This window comes from Chelonus insularis, unplaced genomic scaffold (genome assembly GCF_013357705.1).
Source record: "Chelonus insularis isolate UGA/USDA-ARS -01 unplaced genomic scaffold, ASM1335770v1 contig_399_pilon, whole genome shotgun sequence".
Lineage (NCBI taxonomy): Eukaryota > Metazoa > Arthropoda > Insecta > Hymenoptera > Braconidae > Chelonus > Chelonus insularis.
The window spans coordinates 24,820-45,071 of NW_023276554.1; the positions used below are offsets into that span (position 1 = coordinate 24,820).

At 30.2% G+C, this 20,252-nt stretch overlaps 6 protein-coding genes across 9 annotated transcripts; 2 read left to right on the top strand and 4 right to left on the bottom strand.

Moving 5' to 3' along the window:
• Positions 1-79: 79 nt before the first annotated feature.
• LOC118068002 (uncharacterized) lies at positions 80-1,801 on the bottom strand. Its single transcript, XM_035085103.1, has 3 exons — positions 1,594-1,801; positions 1,182-1,405; positions 80-954 (listed from the first exon to the last, which is right to left on the bottom strand). Exons 1-3 carry the CDS (start codon positions 1,627-1,629, stop codon positions 198-200), a joined length of 1,017 nt encoding a protein of 338 aa, XP_034940994.1. The 5' UTR covers positions 1,630-1,801; the 3' UTR covers positions 80-197.
• Positions 1,802-1,819: 18 nt separating this feature from the next.
• Positions 1,820-4,025, top strand: FucTB (alpha-(1,3)-fucosyltransferase 10). Of its 4 annotated transcripts, none has more exons than XM_035085100.1 (7): positions 1,820-1,910; positions 2,145-2,339; positions 2,447-2,498; positions 2,572-2,696; positions 2,773-2,992; positions 3,087-3,454; positions 3,533-4,025. In XM_035085100.1, the coding sequence occupies exons 2-7, from the start codon at positions 2,268-2,270 to the stop codon at positions 4,010-4,012; spliced, it is 1,317 nt and encodes a 438-aa protein (XP_034940991.1). In that variant the 5' UTR covers positions 1,820-1,910; positions 2,145-2,267; the 3' UTR covers positions 4,013-4,025. The 4 variants fall into 4 exon arrangements, with proteins under 4 accessions (XP_034940991.1, XP_034940992.1, XP_034940990.1 ...); XM_035085101.1 differs by having other exon boundaries at positions 1,847-1,910; positions 2,169-2,339; XM_035085099.1 differs by lacking the exon at positions 1,820-1,910 and having other exon boundaries at positions 2,048-2,339.
• Positions 4,000-8,047, bottom strand: TBCD (tubulin folding cofactor D). The gene is made up of 3 exons (XM_035085098.1): positions 7,514-8,047; positions 4,582-7,419; positions 4,000-4,500 (listed from the first exon to the last, which is right to left on the bottom strand). Exons 1-3 carry the CDS (start codon positions 7,853-7,855, stop codon positions 4,219-4,221), a joined length of 3,462 nt encoding a protein of 1,153 aa, XP_034940989.1. The 5' UTR covers positions 7,856-8,047; the 3' UTR covers positions 4,000-4,218.
• Positions 8,048-8,400: 353 nt separating this feature from the next.
• On the top strand, positions 8,401-13,189 carry Msh6 (DNA mismatch repair protein Msh6). The gene is made up of 5 exons (XM_035085106.1): positions 8,401-8,652; positions 8,969-9,436; positions 9,518-9,630; positions 9,713-9,772; positions 9,849-13,189. Exons 1-5 carry the CDS (start codon positions 8,508-8,510, stop codon positions 12,765-12,767), a joined length of 3,705 nt encoding a protein of 1,234 aa, XP_034940997.1. The 5' UTR covers positions 8,401-8,507; the 3' UTR covers positions 12,768-13,189.
• LOC118068007 (vesicular glutamate transporter 2.2-like) lies at positions 13,064-16,276 on the bottom strand. The gene is made up of 9 exons (XM_035085108.1): positions 15,953-16,276; positions 15,283-15,341; positions 15,029-15,203; positions 14,696-14,932; positions 14,320-14,622; positions 14,113-14,236; positions 13,665-13,941; positions 13,456-13,576; positions 13,064-13,380 (listed from the first exon to the last, which is right to left on the bottom strand). The coding sequence occupies exons 2-9, from the start codon at positions 15,330-15,332 to the stop codon at positions 13,183-13,185; spliced, it is 1,485 nt and encodes a 494-aa protein (XP_034940999.1). The 5' UTR covers positions 15,333-15,341; positions 15,953-16,276; the 3' UTR covers positions 13,064-13,182.
• A 298-nt stretch (positions 16,277-16,574) lies between these two features.
• Positions 16,575-20,179, bottom strand: LOC118068008 (vesicular glutamate transporter 3-like). Its single transcript, XM_035085109.1, has 9 exons — positions 19,592-20,179; positions 18,842-18,937; positions 18,593-18,767; positions 18,245-18,481; positions 17,682-17,984; positions 17,476-17,599; positions 17,122-17,398; positions 16,937-17,057; positions 16,575-16,856 (listed from the first exon to the last, which is right to left on the bottom strand). Exons 2-9 carry the CDS (start codon positions 18,895-18,897, stop codon positions 16,683-16,685), a joined length of 1,467 nt encoding a protein of 488 aa, XP_034941000.1. The 5' UTR covers positions 18,898-18,937; positions 19,592-20,179; the 3' UTR covers positions 16,575-16,682.
• Between the last annotated feature and the right edge of the window lie 73 nt (positions 20,180-20,252).

Consider the following 20,252-nt stretch of genomic DNA (forward strand, 5'->3'; position numbering starts at 1 on the left):
AACTATCTTTCTACTTTTGAAGTAGAGATGCATGCTTAAAAATTCTGTATTAATTAAATATACAAATTATAATATCAACTTGAAATAACTTTCATATAAAAATAGAGACAATGTGCGAATATTTCTCCTGAATTTATCGTGATCTACTTTCAAAGTAAGAAAATAAATATGAAGATTGTAGATTGTAAAAAGTTTTTCTAAAATTTTTGCTTTGGATTCTTATCATTCAATGGTTTCTTATTGTTATCTAAAAACATTTTTTTTCGTGCTTTCATAATTTCGTTTTCTTTTCGACTTCTCTTCTTTCCAATATCTTTATTCTTAGTTTGATCTATAGATTTCTTTAATGATGGTACATAACTATCATCAAACTGCATAGCTTTCGTGGGAAAATTTGGCTGATACTCTTCTACCACTGAATTAGAACTCTTCGAACTTGGTATATAAGCTTCGCTAAGTTCACGAGGTAGACTATTTACTCCACATGGATCATACACATCATGTTTGACTTTTTCAAGACTTGAAATTGGATTTGGCACATATCCCACTTCATCTTTTATCGATAAACTCTGTTTGATCGTCAAAGGCGGAGAATATTCGTTGGAATTTGATTCATTAGATTGTTTTAATTGTCTTAGTAAGCTTTTTCTACTAGGAACATATTTTAAATCTTCCTGTATTTTTTGTTTATTTACTAAGTCTGTTGGAACATATTCTTCAGGATGATAAGGATCTTCTTCTCCCATCAATCGTTGTATTTTAGCTTCTGGAGTATTGAATAATGCATCTAATGCTTCATTTACAGTCTGATTGGTTTTTTCAATAGTTTCTGTTTTGTTCCTAGAAATTGGTGTACTTGCTATTCGTGATAATCTTTTTGCTGGTGATACTCTCACTTTAACAGTAGGCAATGAGTTTTTACTTTTAATGTCTTCAGGTGGCTCGATAGTGTAACTGTTCAAAATTATCATTAATATATTTAATGTATGATAGTAAAGTCAATAAACTATAGAACTAAACAATAAAAAATAGGAGTAACTCGATGGATTAGATTTATCTTATAATTTTCAGTTGGTTAATGTAAGCAATTCATGATAACAAATGTGTTGTCTGTTAATTAATGTTGAATTAACAGTTAATAATGTTATATAAAACTGAATCGAATAAAAATATTAACTCACACAATATCTAAGCGTTTAGTAGATTTCTTTTTTTCCAAAATATTACACTTGTCTTTTTCCTTGCTTGCCTTGCTATTTCTTAAAATTGCTTTTTGAATGATTTTATAAAGTTCATACCAATCTTCTAAACTTAACCATTTGTTTGTAGATATTTTTTCCTTATCAATTTTAACTACTTTTTCTTTTACTGTTACAATTACTGTAGCCAGACAATTATCAGAAGCCTGTTGTAAGATAAAAATAAATAAAAATTACTTCATGAATTAAATCAATTTTTTATAGTTAATAATTTTTATATAATAAATGAAAAGAAGTCATGTTAATGTTTGATGAATTATTTATTAAGCAATTATTTGTTAAAATACTTGTCAATGACATATTTTTTGAAACAGCTGTCGTAGATTGAACATACCTTAATGACTTCCAAATACTGGCCATCATGGAACATTATGAAATGACAAACAGACGAAAAATTTCCTGATTTAAGTAATATGAAGACATTAAATATTATCCTTGATGTTATCAGTGACTGTCGGAAATACGGTTTTGTACAATCTAATCCATGATGAAAAATAAAGGGAATGAATAAATGTATTCAGGGAAGGGGAAAAGTGCCACCTACAGTGAGTTTAATACCTGTTGGTGACTAAAATCAGCTGTTCCAATGTTTGTTATACTTTCCCTTTAATTTTTTCGATTATTCGATCAAGTGTGTTCGAATTAACTTATGTAATGGAAATAAATATACTCTTTTTTGTAAAATAAATAAAAATGTTCGATAAATGAATTTTTGATTAACATGTGTGGCATAAATGTTTTTGTAAAATTAACTAAATTTACACAAAAATGATTGGTGAATTAAAATACTTAAAAGAATCTTATTGCAAATTAAATATTTATTTATGATCAATTTATGAAGTAAATAGTTTATTATAACTAAACCATATTATTTTCATTATGTAGATGATTCATTATGAATTTATCTAGCAAACTACATCCGGTGATTCGGAGTTTAGACAAAATAATGATGACAGAGAGTTGAAAGAAAAATTATTAGTGGTAGATTTTATTTTTATTTTAATCGAAATGCCTAGAATCAAAATTCGAAAATTTCTTTTGATTATCATTATTTTTGTTTGTTGCATGATAGTATTTGAGGTAATTATTAAATTATATCTACTAGCATATTTCGTGTATACAAGCATAATTTATTCACTGAATGTGTCATTAATACTCCATTTCTAAAAAGTCATATTTTTTTACAGATTATAAAGCATTTATACGACGATTTCAATGATGAAAGTTTTTATATTACAGGTATTATTAAACAATATTAATTTTTTTGTTATAAATAAGTTCTATCATTGATTTATTGAATATTTTTTTAAAGATTCAAGTGTGCCAATTATTCTTTGGTGGACTCCTTTTGGAGGTGAAGAAAAATATACAAAATGTGGAAATGTTAAATGTTATTTCACACAAAATCGATCATTTATGAAAAATCTCAATCTGAAAGTAAGTATTGAAATATTTCAAACATATTTATTTGTTGATTTTATGAGTACGAAATTCAAATATAATTTATTTTCAGGCAATGATATTTTATGGTAGTAATTTTGATTTGAATGATCTACCAATACCACGAAAACCTAATGTGAAATGGGCTCTGTTTCATGAAGAATCACCGAGAAACAATTTAATGTTTGTTCACGAAGAAGCCTTAAAATTATTCAATTATTCTGCAACGTTTAGTAGATTTAGTGATGTACCTTTAACTCTTTTGGAGTTACCTGGAGAAGATGAATTACAAGGTATGATAAATTTTTCAATCAGTTGATAATAATTTTAGGATTTTTAATAATTTTTTCTGCTAAATATACAAATAACCATGTTTTTTGAATTTAGATAAATCATATTTTTATTCAACTCCACAAAAAAATCTACTAATGAAACAGAATAATTTAGCACCAGTATTATTTATTCAATCAAATTGCGATACAATGAATGATCGAGACTTATATGTTACTGAATTAATGAAATACATTGCCGTAGATTCATACGGTTCGTGCATGAACAATAAAAAATTACCAGATGGACTGGAACAAAATTATTTGGATAAATTAAAAAGTCGAGAATTTTTACAATTCGTTGCACAGTACAAATTTACGTTAGCTTTTGAAAATGCTAATTGCGATGATTATATCACAGAAAAATTGTGGAGACCTTTGATTGTTGGATCAGTACCTATTTATTATGGTTCAGCTTCATTTAAGGTGTGTTTTGATATCCAATTATTTATAAAATCTTTGAAGTGTCTGTAAAAATTGATCATAGTTTTCATTATAATATAGGACTGGCTTCCAAATGATAAATCAGCCATTGCTGTCACAGATTTTAAGCATCCTAGAGATCTTGCTGATTATATAAAACAGTTGCTACACGATGATAGAAAATACGAGCTTTACTTAAGGCACAAGCTGTCAGAAAATGGCATTACAAATGAACATCTTCTAGAAAATTTAAGGTCTAGACCACAATATCTTTTCAGTATTTTTGAATATTATGTCAGACGATTTGAATGTGTGATTTGTCAAAAAATACATAAAAACTCCGTTCAAACGATGACAAGAAAACAATACAATTGTTCTAAACCAAAGAGTATTTTTAATAATAAAGAAAAAAAAGAGAGTTCTTGGACGTTAATGTGGGAACTTGAAGCTTGCACAGCTAAATTATTAAATTATTGGCTTTCGCACAATAAAACATTTAACTCGAATCAATTTAATAAAGAAAAATTACAAATGTATGAAAACAAAAAATGTTACAAGTAAAAAAAATAGAAAAAAATTTCTATCATTTGTACATATTAATATAAACCATAGATATTTTTTATAATAAAATAAACTTTATATCAAAGGAGTATAAAAACACATTTGATCAAGATCTTAGTTTTTCATCGAATAAGGGCAATCATTTTAAAACTGGTATCACAAGCTTAAAAATAAGATTTTTTTAGCTTTGAGCTGCTAAATTCGCTTCAGTCCTTAGGTTTTTTCATAGTAACTGGTGAAGGTACACCCATTATTTCACACAAACGATTTCTAATTGGTCTTAATTCATTAGGAGATTTCCCCCAATCTGTAGAATTTAATATGGATAACATATCTGCGACATGTTCTTCTGATATCTCCAAGTCTCCTTCATACAGAGTCAATGCTTCATATAAACGAAGAGCTGTTGTTCTCCTGATTGCTTGGAATTTATTACACAATAAGATACTTAATTGAGTAAACGCTTGTTTACTCACAGATCCTTTAGCCTGTAAAAATTAATTTCATGAGTATAAAGTTTACTTTTTTTTCGTTTAATAATAATTTCGTAAATTAATCACTAAACAAACCTGTAAAAGTTGGCAAAACACTGTAATAATGTTTAGTATGAGTTTTGAATTTGTAGTCGATTGCTTTTCTCGTTTTACTAAAAGAAACATTCTTTCAGGAATTAAATTATATGGATCATCTAAAACCTTTTGAAGACATCCAGAACTCAAAAGCCTGTCTAAAAATACGAGAATAGAAGGAATCATTCTTTCATCTCCGTGACTCTCATCAAAAATATCCAACATTTTATCACAAAGTGTCTTGAAATGATCTTCATCGACTTCATTCAAATATGAAAATAATGACATACTTGAATGCTTGACTAAAGATTCACTGAGTCCTCCAACACTGAAAATTATACCTCTTAAAACATTATCAATATAAGGTGGAAAGTCTAGCATTTTAATAAATCTCGGGAATGTCTCCAGTTCCATCATCCAATTGATTTCATCCCTACATACTTCATAGGGAAATATTCTCTTTAACTCATCATGATACGGAATATTTGGGAGTTCTGGATCACAATAAAGTAAACCACAAAATACTTTGCCTGCTTGAACTCTAGTTCTATCAATTCTTTCAACCGCTTGTTGTGCAACGCCACCAATTATTCGACTTACTATCGATTCATCAAGCAAAGTAAATAATTGTGCTTGAGAAACTAAATTTGTCACAAAATGAAGACCAGCCATTGCAGCTTCACGAACCCATGCACCAATATCTCCTCTACTATCTATTGTATATTCTTTTAAAGCAAGTAAATAGCAATCATAAACTTCATGAATGAACGGTTGCCAAGCATCAATATCTCGCATGCCAAGATTTTGTATAGACATTGTTAAAGATTGTAATGCCTTTCTTCTACTCTCTGCCCAACAATCAGTTGCATCTGTAATACGGCAACACGAAATAAGTCCCTTAACTATATCTTCTATTCTTTCTCGTAGCATAAACGTAGGAAAGTATCCAATTGCTTGAGCAAATCCTATACGAGTTATTTCACAAGATGCTTTTAGATTTTCAAGATATCGATCAGTAATCGCGTATCTTTTTTCTTTACTAATATTAGCATAATATTCTGTAAAGAAAGCCGTATGAGCTTCAGCTGCTTTTAATCTTATAATTGCCACTTCATATTTTAAACAATCTTCTAAAAGATTCTGCCAATCATGTAAAACGGCACTAGTATGGACCGGAAAATGAACCAAAGCACATTTTTCAATTAAAACTGAACATGCTTGTTTCATCAGTTCACCACCAAGACCTTTCATTTGGCCTCTAGCTTTAAATAAACTAATTATTTTTTTAATGTTTTCTACTTCGAGAGCACCGAGAATATTTTCAATTTTGTCATTAAAATGCAAATGTAAAGCTTCCAGAATTTCTGCAATTGCTAGAACTGTTCCATGTCTGGTATTTAAATCAATAGAACTCGTATATTCAATCAAAATAGGTATTACAACTTGAATAATGTAATCAGGATCAAAAGGTGTTAAATTACGAAGAGCTTTAGCCGCAAGTTCTCTAATTGCAGTATCCCAATGGCTTATTTTTCTTTGAACCAAGTGATCAATCATTGGAATAATGTATTCTTTATACTGTGCTATGTGAACGCTAATTTTAAGATACGCGTGACTTCTTACTCCAACTTCAAAATAATCAGCAATAGTAACGATGTCTATTCCATGAGGAAAATTCCCTTGACGTCCAACATTTTCTTGAAATGCTGCTGAGGCTGCTCTTCGACAGTTAATTTCTCTGTCAAAACAAGCAACAATTAACAAAGTTGCTGCGATTTGTTGAACATGAGGTTGAAGTATTTCAGGTTCAAATGCTCGAGCAAATGACCAACAAACGTAACATGCCGCATCACGAATTGTCGATCCAACTGAACCATAAGCTCTTGGTTCATCAAATACTAGAGCTTTGGAGACTAAAGGAATTACTTCATCGAGCCGATGAGGTAATAGCAATCCTCTTCTTCCTAACTCAGCTAAGGCTAAACATCCACCATGCCAAGCTGACTCTAGTTCTCTCCCAGAGAATAAGTTGAGAACAAAACCTACGACTTCATCAGCTAAATCAACGGGTAGCCTCGCTGTTATTCGTCCTATTCCTTTTGCTGCAGACCATCTAATGTCAATAGTTTTATCTCTTAAACCTTGAATTAACTGTTCTATAATTTCTTCAATAAGTGGAGGTACATCTTGATCCTCATTATCAATAATAGCTGTGGTTTTCGTGTCTTCAACATTTTCAATCACCAAATCATTTATATTTAATAATAGACTGTTCTTTGTACCAGATTTTTGATACCTCCAAGTCGCTAATTTTGGCCTTAATAACACGAATCCGATTCGTTGTACAACTTTAGTGGCAAATTTTCGAATCAAAGCGTTGGGACTTTCGAATAAATTTAATGTTGATATTTTATCGAATAGTGTTTGGCAGTAAGGCTTCAAATCTTCTCGGGAACTGTGTTTTAATATTGAAGCTAAAACAGCCAGTGGTCCGTGACTTAGAGGATCATCTTCTAGACATTTCAGACACCACATTATCATCTCTTCTAGATAAAGCTTTTTAACGTCTGACCTTGTAAGGAAATTTGCTACAAGAAAAACTGCAGCAACAGGACATGAGTCTTTAGCTAAACAATATTTTTTACAAATTTCTAAAATTCTTCCTACAATTGTTTGTGATGGTTCAATATTATCTGATATCTCAAGTCTTGACAAAGGAAATGGAATTTTTGAGATAATTGATAGCCATATTAGAAGAACATACCTTGTTTCCCATGTATTTAAATCTGTTGGATCTTGTTTTTCTAACATTCTTAAAACCGGTAGAAAGTCCATTACCTATAAATAATTAAGTAAAAAATAAAGTTGATCAGAAAATATGAAACTTAAGTTAAAAGAATTGATTAAAAATTTTAGGAACGAATTACATTACCTCATGTGGAAGGTAAGTTACAAGCTTTTTATACGTTTTTACATTCATTAAAATAAATAAATATTTAAATGCATTGTGCTTCATACTATCATTTACATTTTCATCTTTAATTAAAGATATTATTGGCCCAAGAATACCTTCTAAAAAAGGATCAAGCAAATGAGGTTGATCTTGATACTGTGAAAGGATGGATTTAAATTTTTCAGTATTTTTTTCGACAAGACTCAGAGATAAACTAGGATCTTTTAATTGTTCTATTAATGCAGTTATTTCTTCTGATTCTTTGAATGCATTAAAACCACATCCAACACTGTCGGAGTCAAGAGTATCATTTATCATCATTTTTGAGGTTGAATTGACAGGTTATGACACAATAAAAATACTCAAAAATGTTTATTGCTCAAATTAATGTCATTCCTCTTTTCATTAATATTATTTGACTTTATAATAAACGAAAAATAATTAATATTTCTCACAATTCATCGATAGTTCAGTAATCAAAATTAATTTACTGATGTAAAATACAAAAAACAATTTAAAGTATACAATTACACATTATCATATGTTTATGGTCATTCATAAAACTTTCTGCCCAAAATTAAAGGCTTCTTTACATGAATTATAACTCTTTGTCATTGGCCAAAGTAAATTAATCGACTATCATGATAATAACATTAATTAATTAGCCGATTGATTAATTATACAATAAAAAAATATTCTTAATTACTGTATAAACAAAATTGAAACATCAAATTTCATAATAAAACTATAAATTCGCAAAATCGAAAATTTCACATTTTGAAGCGACATCTTTGCGTCTCATCGACGTTTTGATTCCCGCCAGTTGAAATCAAGATTCCAATTCCCGCCAAATAGACTCTATTCGAGTGAAAAGAAATGCGCACTTACCGAATTTTCTAACCGCCCATGGTCATAAGCGTTGTCGAGGCCATTCTAGAAATTGTTTCACGTGTCTTGGAGGATTTTATCAAACATGAGTAAACGATCTCAAAAAAATACATTATTGAATTATTTCACTTCACCACCTGGAGTAAAACGAGATGCCAAGCCTGAGGCTAAAGCAACTGCAAGTCCAAAAGCATCAACTCCTACAAGAAGAAAAGCCAAGGAAACAAAAGGTTGGTGGACGCTTGTTTATTTGATTTTATCAAGTACATTTATATCTGGAATCAATGACAATGGTCCAGTAATTTTTTTAATAGTTTAATTCAAAAATTTTGATTTATTTCCAATTGACTGAGTGAATATTTTTTATAATTTTATACATTTTTAAAACAAAAGAATTGTTTTTTTTTTAAATCTTTTGTCAAAAAATAGTTAGATATTTCATTATTTTCAATTGTGGCATGATGTCAATTGACGATTACATTGATATTTGAATATTTGTGACATGTAATCTGAGTGTGTTTTGAGCAACCATCTTGTTTATGTTAGGTAAGGCAAATGATAAAGAAAACAAGAAAGACAATAAAAAACAAATGGGTACTCCTAAAAGAAAGAGACCGGTAAAAGGTGCAGCTCAAAACGCTGAAGCAGACAATGACGATGAAGATGAAGATAAAGAGGAAGAGGACGAAACTGAAGTAAAAGCAAAGAAAAGGAAGGTAGCACAGGAAAAATCTGAAAAGAAGCAAAATGAAAAACTCGATAAGAAGAAAGCAGAAAAAGCAGAAGATTCTGATGATGAAAAAAATGAAGAGGATAATACTAATGTTATTACAACAAAAAGAGGTAGAGTTGTAAAACAGAAAAAACTCTTTGATGACTCTAAATTAGATGAAGATGACACTGATGATGAAATGTGGACGAAAAAAAAACCTGAAGTACCTGCAGGGAAGAAAAGAAGGATCATTATTCCTGATGATGATAGTGAAGGGGGAACAGAAGATGAATATAAACCAGGTAAAAAATACATTGGAATCGGTTATTATGATCAATTTCTTATTATATTTGGAATATTCTAATATTAAATATTCATCATAGATGCAGACGAAACCATATCAGAAGAATCTGATGTTAGTGATGAAAACGTTTCAGCTGAACTCGCAGAAACTCCATCCGAAGACTCTGCTTCTGATGTTGAACCCACTCCTCCGGTATTTTAAGAAATATTTTCAATCTATATTTTTAATCTTCTTAATTATACATTATATTTAATTATGATTATTTATTTTCTAGAAAAAGAAGTCCAATGGGTTTTTCCCAGGAAAAGCTAAAAATTCAAATAAATCTAAAGATGTAAGAATATTTTTTTATTAAAATAATTTTAACTAATTAGTAAAAATTTATTCTTAAATACAATAATTGATTTTAGAAGGATGATCTCCAATCGTTCACCTTAGAAAAACAAATGTCATCAGGCCCTGATAATGGAGAAACTTGGGAACACTTGAAATTTGATTTTCTGAAGCCCGAAAATATTCGAGATGCCAATAAAAGAAGGCCTGACGATCCTGAATACAATCCCAGAACTCTTTATGTTCCTCCAGATTTTCTGAATACTCAAACTCCTGCTATAAGACAATGGTGGGTCCTCAAAAGTAAATACTTTGATTGTATATTTTTCTTCAAAGTCGGGAAATTTTACGAGCTTTACCACATGGATGCAGTAACTGGAGTAAATGTTCTCGGGCTGACATTTATGAGAGGACAGCGAGCTCATTCAGGATTTCCAGAGATTAGTTACGGCCGTTACTCTTCGGCTTTGGTAGAAAAAGGTTATAAAGTAGCTCGAATAGAGCAAACAGAAAATCCTGAAATGATGGCTAAGAGATGTGAGAAACAGGCGAAAGTCAGTAAATTTGATAAAGTTGTAAGACGTGAAATTTGCCAAGTTAGCACTCGTGGTACACGAATTCCAACAGTTCGAGATACAGAATCTTTTGCACCTCAATGCAATTACATTATGTCAATTGTAGAAAAACAAAATGCAAAACAGTTATCAACTTACGGAATTTGTTATGTAGATACGAGTATTGGATTATTTCATATGGGTCAATTCGATGATGATCATCATAATTCACGATTACTTACTTTATTTTCTCATTCTACTCCAGCTCATTTGATCTATGAAAAAGGAAACCTTTCTTCCGCGACCATGAAAATACTTAACACCCAATTACCAGTTTCTACCATTAAAGAAGGTCTATTAAAAGATACAGAATTTTTGTCTGCCACTAATGTATTAGAGAAATTACACGAAGGCGAATACTTCAAAAGTAATTCAGAATTCTCTTGGCCTGATGGATTGAAACCTTTCCTGAATGAAAAAGATACACTTGGCCTTACACCAGCAGATGATAAACAACTTGCTGTTCATGCACTGGGAGGTATTGTCCATATTTTATGTTCATATGTACTAGATGAACAAGTGTTGGGTCAAAAACGATTCCAAACATACACACCACCTGATTTAAGTCACGCGACTGGATTATCAGCGACCATGGTTTTGGATGCTGTTGCTATAAATAACTTGAATGTCTTAGGCAATGCTCCATCTCTAATTTCAACTCTAGATTATTGTTGTACTCCATTTGGCAAAAGATTATTAAGAGACTGGGTATGTCGACCAGCTGGAGACAAAAATGTGATCCATAGCCGTCAAGAAGCCATATCAGAGTTAAGAGATGTAAACCATGTCGTCCAAGAAGCTAAAGAACTTTTGAGTTCTCTTCCTGATTTAGAAAGGCTTCTAAGTAAAGTTCATGCACACGGAAATGCTGCGATAGCTGAAAATCATCCAGATTCAAGAGCTTTCATGTTTGAACCTACTACTTATTCAAAAAGAAAAATAACAGATTTTATCATGACTCTAGAAGGCTTTGATAATATTCTAAAAATAATGAAACTGTTTGAATCATTTGAAAGTGATTTGATAATTAAAACAACACAAACAGAACCTCAAGGCGAGTTCCCAAAATTACGAGAAATTTTGAATCTTTTTAAAAACGGATTCAATCATGAAGAAGCTCTGAAAGAAGGTTGTATCGTTCCATCTAGAGGAATAGATAGTGAGTACGATGCTGTGATGGACGAGTTTGATAAGATTAAAAAAGATACTGCAGAGTATCTCAAAGAACAATGTAAATACTTTGGCTGTACTGTGAAGTTTACAGGAAATGGTAAAAATCGATATCAACTCGAAGTGCCTGACAGCCATGCTAAAAAAGCTGATGAAAATTATGATCATCAAGGTCAAAGAAAAGGATTTAAACGTTATTGGACTCCTGAGGCCTTAAAATTGTTGTCTCGGACAAAGGAAGCTGAAGATCAGCGTGACAAAATATTAAAAGATTCTGATAGAAGAACTTTTGCCAAATTCAGTGAAAATTATGACATGTGGTCACTGGCAGTTTACAAGGTTGCTGTGCTTGATGTACTCATTTCTCTTGCTGAACATGCAAAAACAGGCGATATGTGTATCCCGGAAATACAAGATAACTCGAACGAAATTATGATTACGATTAAAGAAGGAAAACATCCATTCATTCTAGATGATAACTTTGTTCCTAACGATACTTCACTAGCAGCTAATGGGTATGGTCCTCTGATTATCCTTACGGGACCCAATATGGGAGGTAAATCAACTATCATGCGTCAAGTTGGATTGCTAATGATTATGTCACACATTGGATGTCATATTCCAGCTGAAAGTTGCAAGTTTTCTTTGGTCGACCGAGTTTTTACTAGACTCGGCGCTAATGATGATATGGTAACTGCTCGAAGTACATTCCTTGTTGAATTAAGTGAAGCTGTTACTATTGTTCAACATGCTACTAAACATTCTTTAGTTCTTGTTGATGAACTTGGTCGCGGAACTTCAACTCACGATGGTACCGCTATTGCAGCTTCTATTCTCAACACTCTGGCTCAAATAAAATGTCGAACAATATTTTCTACTCACTACCATTCACTTGTCGATGATTTCAAAGAGGTTTCAGATATTTCAGTAGCTCACATGGCATGCTTAGTTGAGAGTGAAGAAAATGATGAATCTCAGGAAACAGTTACATTCCTTTACAAACTGACTGAAGGCGCTTGTCCTAAATCTTATGGATTTAACGCCGCAAGGATTGCTGGCATCAAAGCGGATATTACAAAGAGAGCTAACGAGTTAGCCAGCCAGCTTGAACAAGCTGGAAAACGAAGAAACTTGTTTATTTCGCTTTGTCAAAGTAATAATTCAAATGTTAAAAGTATTCTTACACAGCTTCAAGCTATTAAAATTAAATAATCCATGAAAAAAAGATAATACTCATTTATACATTTCGTAAGATAAAACTGAAAAATAGATGTCTATTATTTATCTAAATGTGTTGTAGTTTTTTATATTGTGGTTAATACATATTTTTTTTATATTGATTATTTTTTTATAAATAAATAATAGAAATAGTTTAAGCTGGATAACTGTTTCTATAAAAAGGTCATGTTTTATAAATAAGAATGAGTTATTTGTAAAATATCAAAGTTCAATAAACGATGTCAGGAAACAAAGTTACGTATGTTTTGCTATATCGATAACACCTGAGATATAACTAGAATCCATACTATGTATATTCAAAACTATATGACTGTTGATTTAAATAATTGTTTTACTGCATGTTGACTATTTAAGAATAAAATACGGTAAAAAAATAATTTAATTTCATTTATACATTTAATGCTTTATAACGTTCATGAATAATATCAACATCGAATGCAAGGTTGGAGTGAGCATGCAGACTTTTATTCGTTGTATAGTCTGCCCATTTTTGTTTTTCCCCTGATGCAAGAAGACCATAAACAAGCGCACCAAAAATATACACAACTCCTGCAATTATTAGAACAATTCTCCATTCAGCGGCTGTCTGTAATTTTTAAGAAAATAAGATTTTAAATAATCTTAATATATAGTTCATATTTTATTTGTAAAATTTACTTACTCCATTCTGAACTATATAACCCGTTATAATTGGACTTAAAATACCTGGAAGAGTTCCAAAAGTATTACTTATTCCAAAGAGAACACTTGCATGTCGAGGTGCTATATCTAAGTGATTTACACTGAAAAAAAAGTTTACAATGCATTTAGAAGTGAATAAAGAAAAACTTTATATTGATAAAAAATTTACCATCTAAAGGCAGGAGTTACCTGAAGCCTGCTCCAGCCACACCACCAATGCCAACAGCTAAAGTAAGACAAGTGATAGCAGCAAAAGCTGTTTCAGTAAATGCAGCACAAATCATAAATACTGTTTGGATCAGAAAAGCTACACAAGTGCAAAGTTTCCGCACTTGAGTAGTAGTTAAAATTTTCTTCGATCGAAGATAATCAGCTAGAAAGCCAAATGTTGGTAATATTATAGCCATTGCAAGATAAGGGATAGCTGAAAAGAATCCAGTTTTCTCCAATTGAAAGTTTAATACATCTGTACATAAAATATAATTTATATTATTTCTTTTGAAGAAAATTTTGGTAAAAAGATTAATAATGAAAGATGCTCAAAAACAGTAGTTCAATACGACGAAGTTAAATGACTGAACAGAATAATATATACCTGAAGAATATAATTGATTTCGTGTATACTCTATCTACGAACCATTAATGAATTTCGGCAATTGAGTGAGCATTGTGTAAAATCCCCAATTTTCACTGAAGTGAGCTGCTACGATTGCCCAAACTGATGCAGAAGTAAAAATCTCTTTCCAAGGATGAGTAATGACCTGCAAAAAAGTGAATCATTCCAAATGATTTATTAACAAAACACTATTCAAATTACGTAATATAATAAAAATAAATAACATACTTTTTGTTTATTTAAACCAAGATGCTGTTGAATGTACTCAAGTTCAGCAGTAGAAATTCTACGATCATCTTCAGGTCTATCAGTCACAAAATAGCACCACAAGAAGCACCATGATAATCCAACAGTACCACAGAAATAAAAAACAGATGACCATCCAAGTCGTTCTGCCATCATTCCACAAGTAGGCATAGCAAATACTGTACCGACATAAATACCTGCAAATGATATGCTTGCAAGCTTAGATCTTTCAAGAGGTGGAGCCCAGTTTGCCCAAATTGCATGGATACTTGGAACTGTTATGCCCTACAATATTCAATAATAAATTTTTTATAAATACGAAGTTTTATGACTAAATGGATTTTATACTAATTTATACCTCAAAGATTCCTTCAACGATTCGTATTAATATAAAGGCATAGACACTTAATCTTACTAAGGGTGGAGTAATAATTGTAAAAACAGCTGTTACAGCAATTCCAACAGCAAACACTCTTTTTCCTCCAACACGAGCACTTAACCATCCACTAAGAAGTTGTGTACTGACAAATCCATAGAAAAAAGAACTTAAAACCACTCCTTGAAGTTTCGAGTCCCAGTCAAACTCTGCTTCTTTCTATACACTCAAATAATTTATTCATTTTTATTTTTTTAATGATCAATTTTAAGAAATTGTTCAATTAATATTAATTAATATTTAAAATAAATAAACCTCAGCTGTGCCATTAGTCATGTTTACAATGGCTATGCTTAAATTCACTCGAAGAATATAAGAAGAAAAAAAACCCAAGAAAGATAACAAGGCAACAACATATCTTCGTTTTTTCCAAAACTTCCATCCCACTTTATAGTCTTTTAAAATTTTGTTTGAATTTTGTTTTTGCATGCTGAAAAATTTATGTCATAATTTATGTAAAAGATTAATCGATTAATTTGTTAGATAAAATCTCTAGAAATGATGAATACCTCTCAAGATGGATTGAATGTTTTTTATCATCAACATTTTCTTCTTTCATTATTGTAATCTAAAACAATATATAAATTTTATATAATTATACTTGTTTATATAAATATAATTTTTAACCATTTTTATGTCCTTCAAAATATAAAACATGAAGCATTAAATAACATACTAAAGTGTAATTGTCGAACAATCATCACTTCGTAGTGTTGATAAAGATTGTGGTAATTTTTTAATTACTAAAATGTGAGGATTCATAACACTTTCAGCTTATAATGACACTCATAAAAATAAAAGTAATAAAAATTATAACAAAAATAAAAAGTACAGAAAATTTTAGTGTATTCCATTTTTTTGTGATCTGATTCTATCATTATCAATTCATACTATCAATTAAATAAAAATAAATCTAATTACTGTTTGAAATTTAAATTCTATCTAAAGTTTTTTATTATTATGAATAATTACAAATGCGTGTGACTATGTTTTCATGATATTAAAAAAGTCTGTTAATAATTAAAACAATTTGTTTAAATTCCAAGTTGAAGTATCTTCAAAATTATCTATTTAGTATCACCAATAAAACTTGTCTTTAAAAATAAAAACGTTTTCTAATATTTTAAACAACGAAAGAGAATAAAAGAGTAGTAATAATTTTAATAAAAGCCCACTTACCAATCACTATTATGATTCAGCTCGAACTATAATAATATTTTTGTGATGCACGTAAAGAGCTATCCAACAGTTATAAATCAAGAGTTCCTTCATTGACGAGTTTCTCAGCAACAACAATTTGATAAAATTGATAGGTGCACGGTATATCCTGCTTGAGCTCTTTTCGATCTTGCACTCCGGGCCCAAGGACTTATAAAATCTTTATATCAACACTTAAATAGTTAGTTACTTTTCGTTTCTCCTCCTTCTCTATTATTCCTCGTTGTTTGAAGATGTATTTAGTGCTGATAGTTCATTATTAAGTTTAAATTAAGTTTTAGATGTTTAATGAGCTACCACAATCTACTGTTTTTAAATTATTAAATAAATAATGGATATGAATTCGTACAAGAAGCTATTGTTTTTTAGAATAATTTATAATTATTAACACGATAAAAATCAGTTCTTTTAAACTAGCAATAAAAAAAAAACACTTTTAAAATGTCTCATGAAAATTCATAAAAATTTGTATGCGAATAATTATATACAATTTTATTATTACATTCATTATATATGAATATATCTAATTTACTTAACTTATTATTATTTTTCAATTAAATAAAATTCATATACCTTTCTCCGTATAGTATTTTTTTGGAATAAAGTTTTTTTTTTTAAATTAACTGTTATAAACTTCTAATAAAAAATTAATGTTTACGTAAATAATCTAGAAATATAAATTAATATTTTTCTATAAATGAGAATCTACATCCAATGCGGGATTACTATATGCACGTAGATCTTTCTTTTTCGGGTCTTCAGCCCATTTTTGTCGTTCTCCTGAAGCACAAAGTCCATAAACTATTGTACCAAAAAGATAAACAGATCCTGCGATGATTAAAACAATTCTCCATTCAGCAGCAGTCTGCAATTAATTATTAATTTAATTATATACTGAATCTTAAGGTATTAAATTTTGAGAAATTTGATATCATCAATACTGACTCCGTTTTGAACAATGTAACCAGAAATAATAGGACTCAAAATACCCGGAAGAGTAGCAACAGTGTTACCTAATCCCATAAGAACACTTGCATGCTGCGGTGCTATATCTAAATGATTAACACTAAAAACAAGCCATACATTAATATTAGGGTAAAGTAATTAAATTAGAAATATATATATCATACCTAAATCCTGACCAAGCGAAACCGCCCAAACCTACAGCCATTGTAAGACATATGACTGCTCCAGTTGCAGTACCAGTAAATGCAGTAATTGTCATAAATATTGTTTGACTCATAAATGCCGCACAAGTATATAGTTTACGCACTTGTGTCGTGGTTAGTATTTTTTTTGAACGAAGATAATCAGCTAAATGACCAGAAATTGGTAATACAATTGCCATTACTAAATATGGAACTGCCGAAAAAAATCCTGACTTTTCTAATTTGAAGTTTAGAACATCTAAATAAAAATAAAGACAAATAATAAAATTGGCATAATTATATAAAAGTTTATTTGTTTAACAATAAGTTACCAACCACTCATATACTTAGGCAACTGAGTAAGCATCGTATAATATCCCCAATTTTCACTGAAATGAGCTGCTACAATAGCCCAAACAGGTGGTGAAGTCAGAATATCTTTCCAAGGATGTGAAATTTTCTACGGAAAAGAAGTCATTAATTCATTTCATTACTAACTTTTGATGTCATTGAAAATTGTTTTGATGAAAAAAAAAACCTACCTCTTGTTTACTCTCACCAAGCGTTTTTTTAATATACCTGAGCTCTGATTCAGAAATTCTTGAATCATCTTCTGGACGATCAGTAACAATATAGCACCAAAGAGCATACCATATTAAGCCAATAATACCAAAAACATAAAAAACGGAAGGCCAGCCAAGACGTTCTGCCATAATAGCACAGGCAGGCATGGCAAAAACTGTTCCCACGAAGCTTCCCGAAAATGCTAATGTTGCAAGCTTTGATCTTTCTAGAGGTGGAGCCCAATTTGCCCAAATTGAGTGGATACAAGGATACGTCACCCCCTGAAAATATTATATGAGCTATCAGTAATAATCATACAAAATATTTTGTAATATTATTTTTAAATTAAACAAAAATGTATTCATCAAAAAATATTTAAGAGCTCTAGTTTCTCTGACATATTTTACAACGTTTCATTGTTATGAAACAATAAAATTCACTTTTAATTCCTTTTTTATTACGTATTTGAAAATAACTACAAGTAACCCAATACATTTTTGTATAACGAGAGAAAATGATTAAAGCAATGATTGATTTATACTTCGAAAATTCCTTCAATGATCCGAAGTACGATAAGAAGGTAAACGTTAACTCTCACTAAAGGTGGAGTGATTAACGTCAACAATGCAGTTACAGCAATACCACCACCAAACACTCTTTTTCCTCCAATTCGAGCACTCAGCCATCCACCAAGAAGCTGTGTGCTAATATATCCGTAAAAAAAGGAACTAAGAACTAATCCTTGTAACTTTGAATCCCATTCAAATTCAGGCTTGACCTGGAAATAAATAATATCACTTGGTAATTAATTTTGAATAAAAACCGATTTGAAAATCTTCATATTATTATGTACATTATTTTATATTTGCTTATTTATTTAATTGCAAACCTCTGCTGTACTAGAAGTCATTGCAACTATTGCAACACTTAGATTTACTCGAAGAATATAGGAAGTAAAAAATCCAAAAAATGCTAAGATGCTGACGACATATCGACGCTTTCTCCAAAAACACCAGCCGACTTCTTCATCTTTCTCTGTTCCATTTTTAAATTCATTATTGACACTAAAAAATTATTATAATTATTCTAATAAACTATTGTTAAAATAATAAAAGAATATATTTAAAATCTTAGTTACCTTCCATAATGAGGAGATTCTTTTTTCACATCAATGTTTTCCTGCTTTACATCCATTATCAATAGATAATTTAACTTTTATTCATGAAAAATTTAGCTGAAACATTATTTTATTTTCACTAAATAATGTTTGAAATATTTAAAACAATAAAAATTGACATTAAAAGCAAGACTTTCAACGAATAAAATGTTCAAACAGACAGCTAATAAAGATTAATGTATTTGTACATCAGCATAGATATATTCATTTACGATTTATTAAAATACTTTCTAAAATATTGATTTGAATGACACTTTCAAATGATTGAATTTCAATAAAATTTTGTTCAAAAATTGAATCTACCGAGTTAGTTAAGTTTTAAAATCTAACGTGAACAATATTTTTCCTCATATTTTGATATGCGGTTTTTGTCAAGGATAAGCACAATAAAATGCATACTCAAATTAAGATAATCATGATAACTGTCTCATTCCTGCATTTGTAAATACAGCAATAAACAATGACCTCGAAGTTTAAATTTTCATTTCACTTGACAATAAATGTTCTTCATAAAATATTTAAGTCACTAGGACAGCTGTTTAATACTTTCACTCTATTCCGACAAGGATTTAAATGTCATCCATACATTTCTTGATTATTTGACATCTATTTTAATTAAAAATCACATATTCTGTAACACTTCGAATAAAATTAACTGGACCGATAAAAATAATACTATTTATGTAACTAAGTCAATTGGTATGAACTTACCTTATGGCTTATTACTTTGTACTTAATGTGGTACAGGAAATTAAAAACACTATTGCCCTCGAGTTCATTCCATCGTCAAGGTATACAGTAAAAGTAATTTGAAAGCGATTGGCAGGTACAGCATAGCCTGAGCAAGTTCTTATCTCTGTTATTGACTAAGTTTGGTGGGTGACTGATCTTCAGGTTTGTTCCTGACATTATTGAAGCAGTGGAGATGATCATGCTGATTGTTTCATGACAATTCCAGTCAATACGGAAACGAAAGCTTATCAAATCATTATAATGACAACCAATTGGTTTGCAACTTGCTTGCTCATTCATAATGACTCCTATTTTATTCATCAAGTGCAATGATTGTTTTGTTAATTAGTGTAAACAGACGTTTGCATAACAGGTTTACGAGCTGGGAATTCCAAAAATTAGTTCAAATTTCATGGAATAACAAAACTTCCTTTTTAGTATTTTAATTTTTAATAGTTGCAGAAAAACAAAAAATAATTTAACTTTGTGTGGTAATCGAAATTGAAGGGAAATGATTTGGTACAGAATTAATTAATTTTTTTTTTAATTTGAGTAAATATCAATTAAATTGTGATGATAAAATCTGTCTTTCCCCTTATTTTAAAAAATAAATTTAAAATAGTAAAAATAAGTCTTTAGT

Coding starts and splice junctions, on each gene's coding strand:
- LOC118068002 (XM_035085103.1), bottom strand. CDS start 1,629: ATGTTCCATGATGGCCAGTATTTGGAAGTCATTAAG. Junction 1,406..1,593: donor AGTATTTGGAAGTCATTAAG/GTATGTTCAATC, acceptor ATCTTACAACAG/GCTTCTGATAATTGTCTGGC. Junction 955..1,181: donor ACTAAACGCTTAGATATTGT/GTGAGTTAATAT, acceptor AATTTTGAACAG/TTACACTATCGAGCCACCTG.
- FucTB (XM_035085100.1), top strand. CDS start 2,268: ATGCCTAGAATCAAAATTCGAAAATTTCTTTTGATTATCATTATTTTT. Junction 2,499..2,571: donor TGAAAGTTTTTATATTACAG/GTATTATTAAAC, acceptor ATTTTTTTAAAG/ATTCAAGTGTGCCAATTATT. Junction 2,993..3,086: donor TGGAGAAGATGAATTACAAG/GTATGATAAATT, acceptor TTTTGAATTTAG/ATAAATCATATTTTTATTCA.
- TBCD (XM_035085098.1), bottom strand. CDS start 7,855: ATGATGATAAATGATACTCTTGACTCCGACAGTGTTGGATGTGGTTTT. Junction 7,420..7,513: donor TAACTTACCTTCCACATGAG/GTAATGTAATTC, acceptor AATTATTTATAG/GTAATGGACTTTCTACCGGT. Junction 4,501..4,581: donor TGTTTTGCCAACTTTTACAG/GTTTGTTTAGTG, acceptor TAATTTTTACAG/GCTAAAGGATCTGTGAGTAA.
- Msh6 (XM_035085106.1), top strand. CDS start 8,508: ATGAGTAAACGATCTCAAAAAAATACATTATTGAATTATTTCACTTCA. Junction 9,631..9,712: donor ATGTTGAACCCACTCCTCCG/GTATTTTAAGAA, acceptor TTTATTTTCTAG/AAAAAGAAGTCCAATGGGTT. Junction 9,773..9,848: donor ATTCAAATAAATCTAAAGAT/GTAAGAATATTT, acceptor AATTGATTTTAG/AAGGATGATCTCCAATCGTT.
- LOC118068007 (XM_035085108.1), bottom strand. CDS start 15,332: ATGAAAGAAGAAAATGTTGATGATAAAAAACATTCAATCCATCTTGAG. Junction 13,942..14,112: donor ATTGCCGAAATTCATTAATG/GTTCGTAGATAG, acceptor TTTTATGTACAG/ATGTATTAAACTTTCAATTG. Junction 13,381..13,455: donor GTTATATAGTTCAGAATGGA/GTAAGTAAATTT, acceptor TAAAAATTACAG/ACAGCCGCTGAATGGAGAAT.
- LOC118068008 (XM_035085109.1), bottom strand. CDS start 18,897: ATGGATGTAAAGCAGGAAAACATTGATGTGAAAAAAGAATCTCCTCAT. Junction 18,768..18,841: donor GAATCTCCTCATTATGGAAG/GTAACTAAGATT, acceptor ATAATTTTTTAG/TGTCAATAATGAATTTAAAA. Junction 17,985..18,244: donor TCATTGAAGGAATTTTCGAA/GTATAAATCAAT, acceptor TAATATTTTCAG/GGGGTGACGTATCCTTGTAT.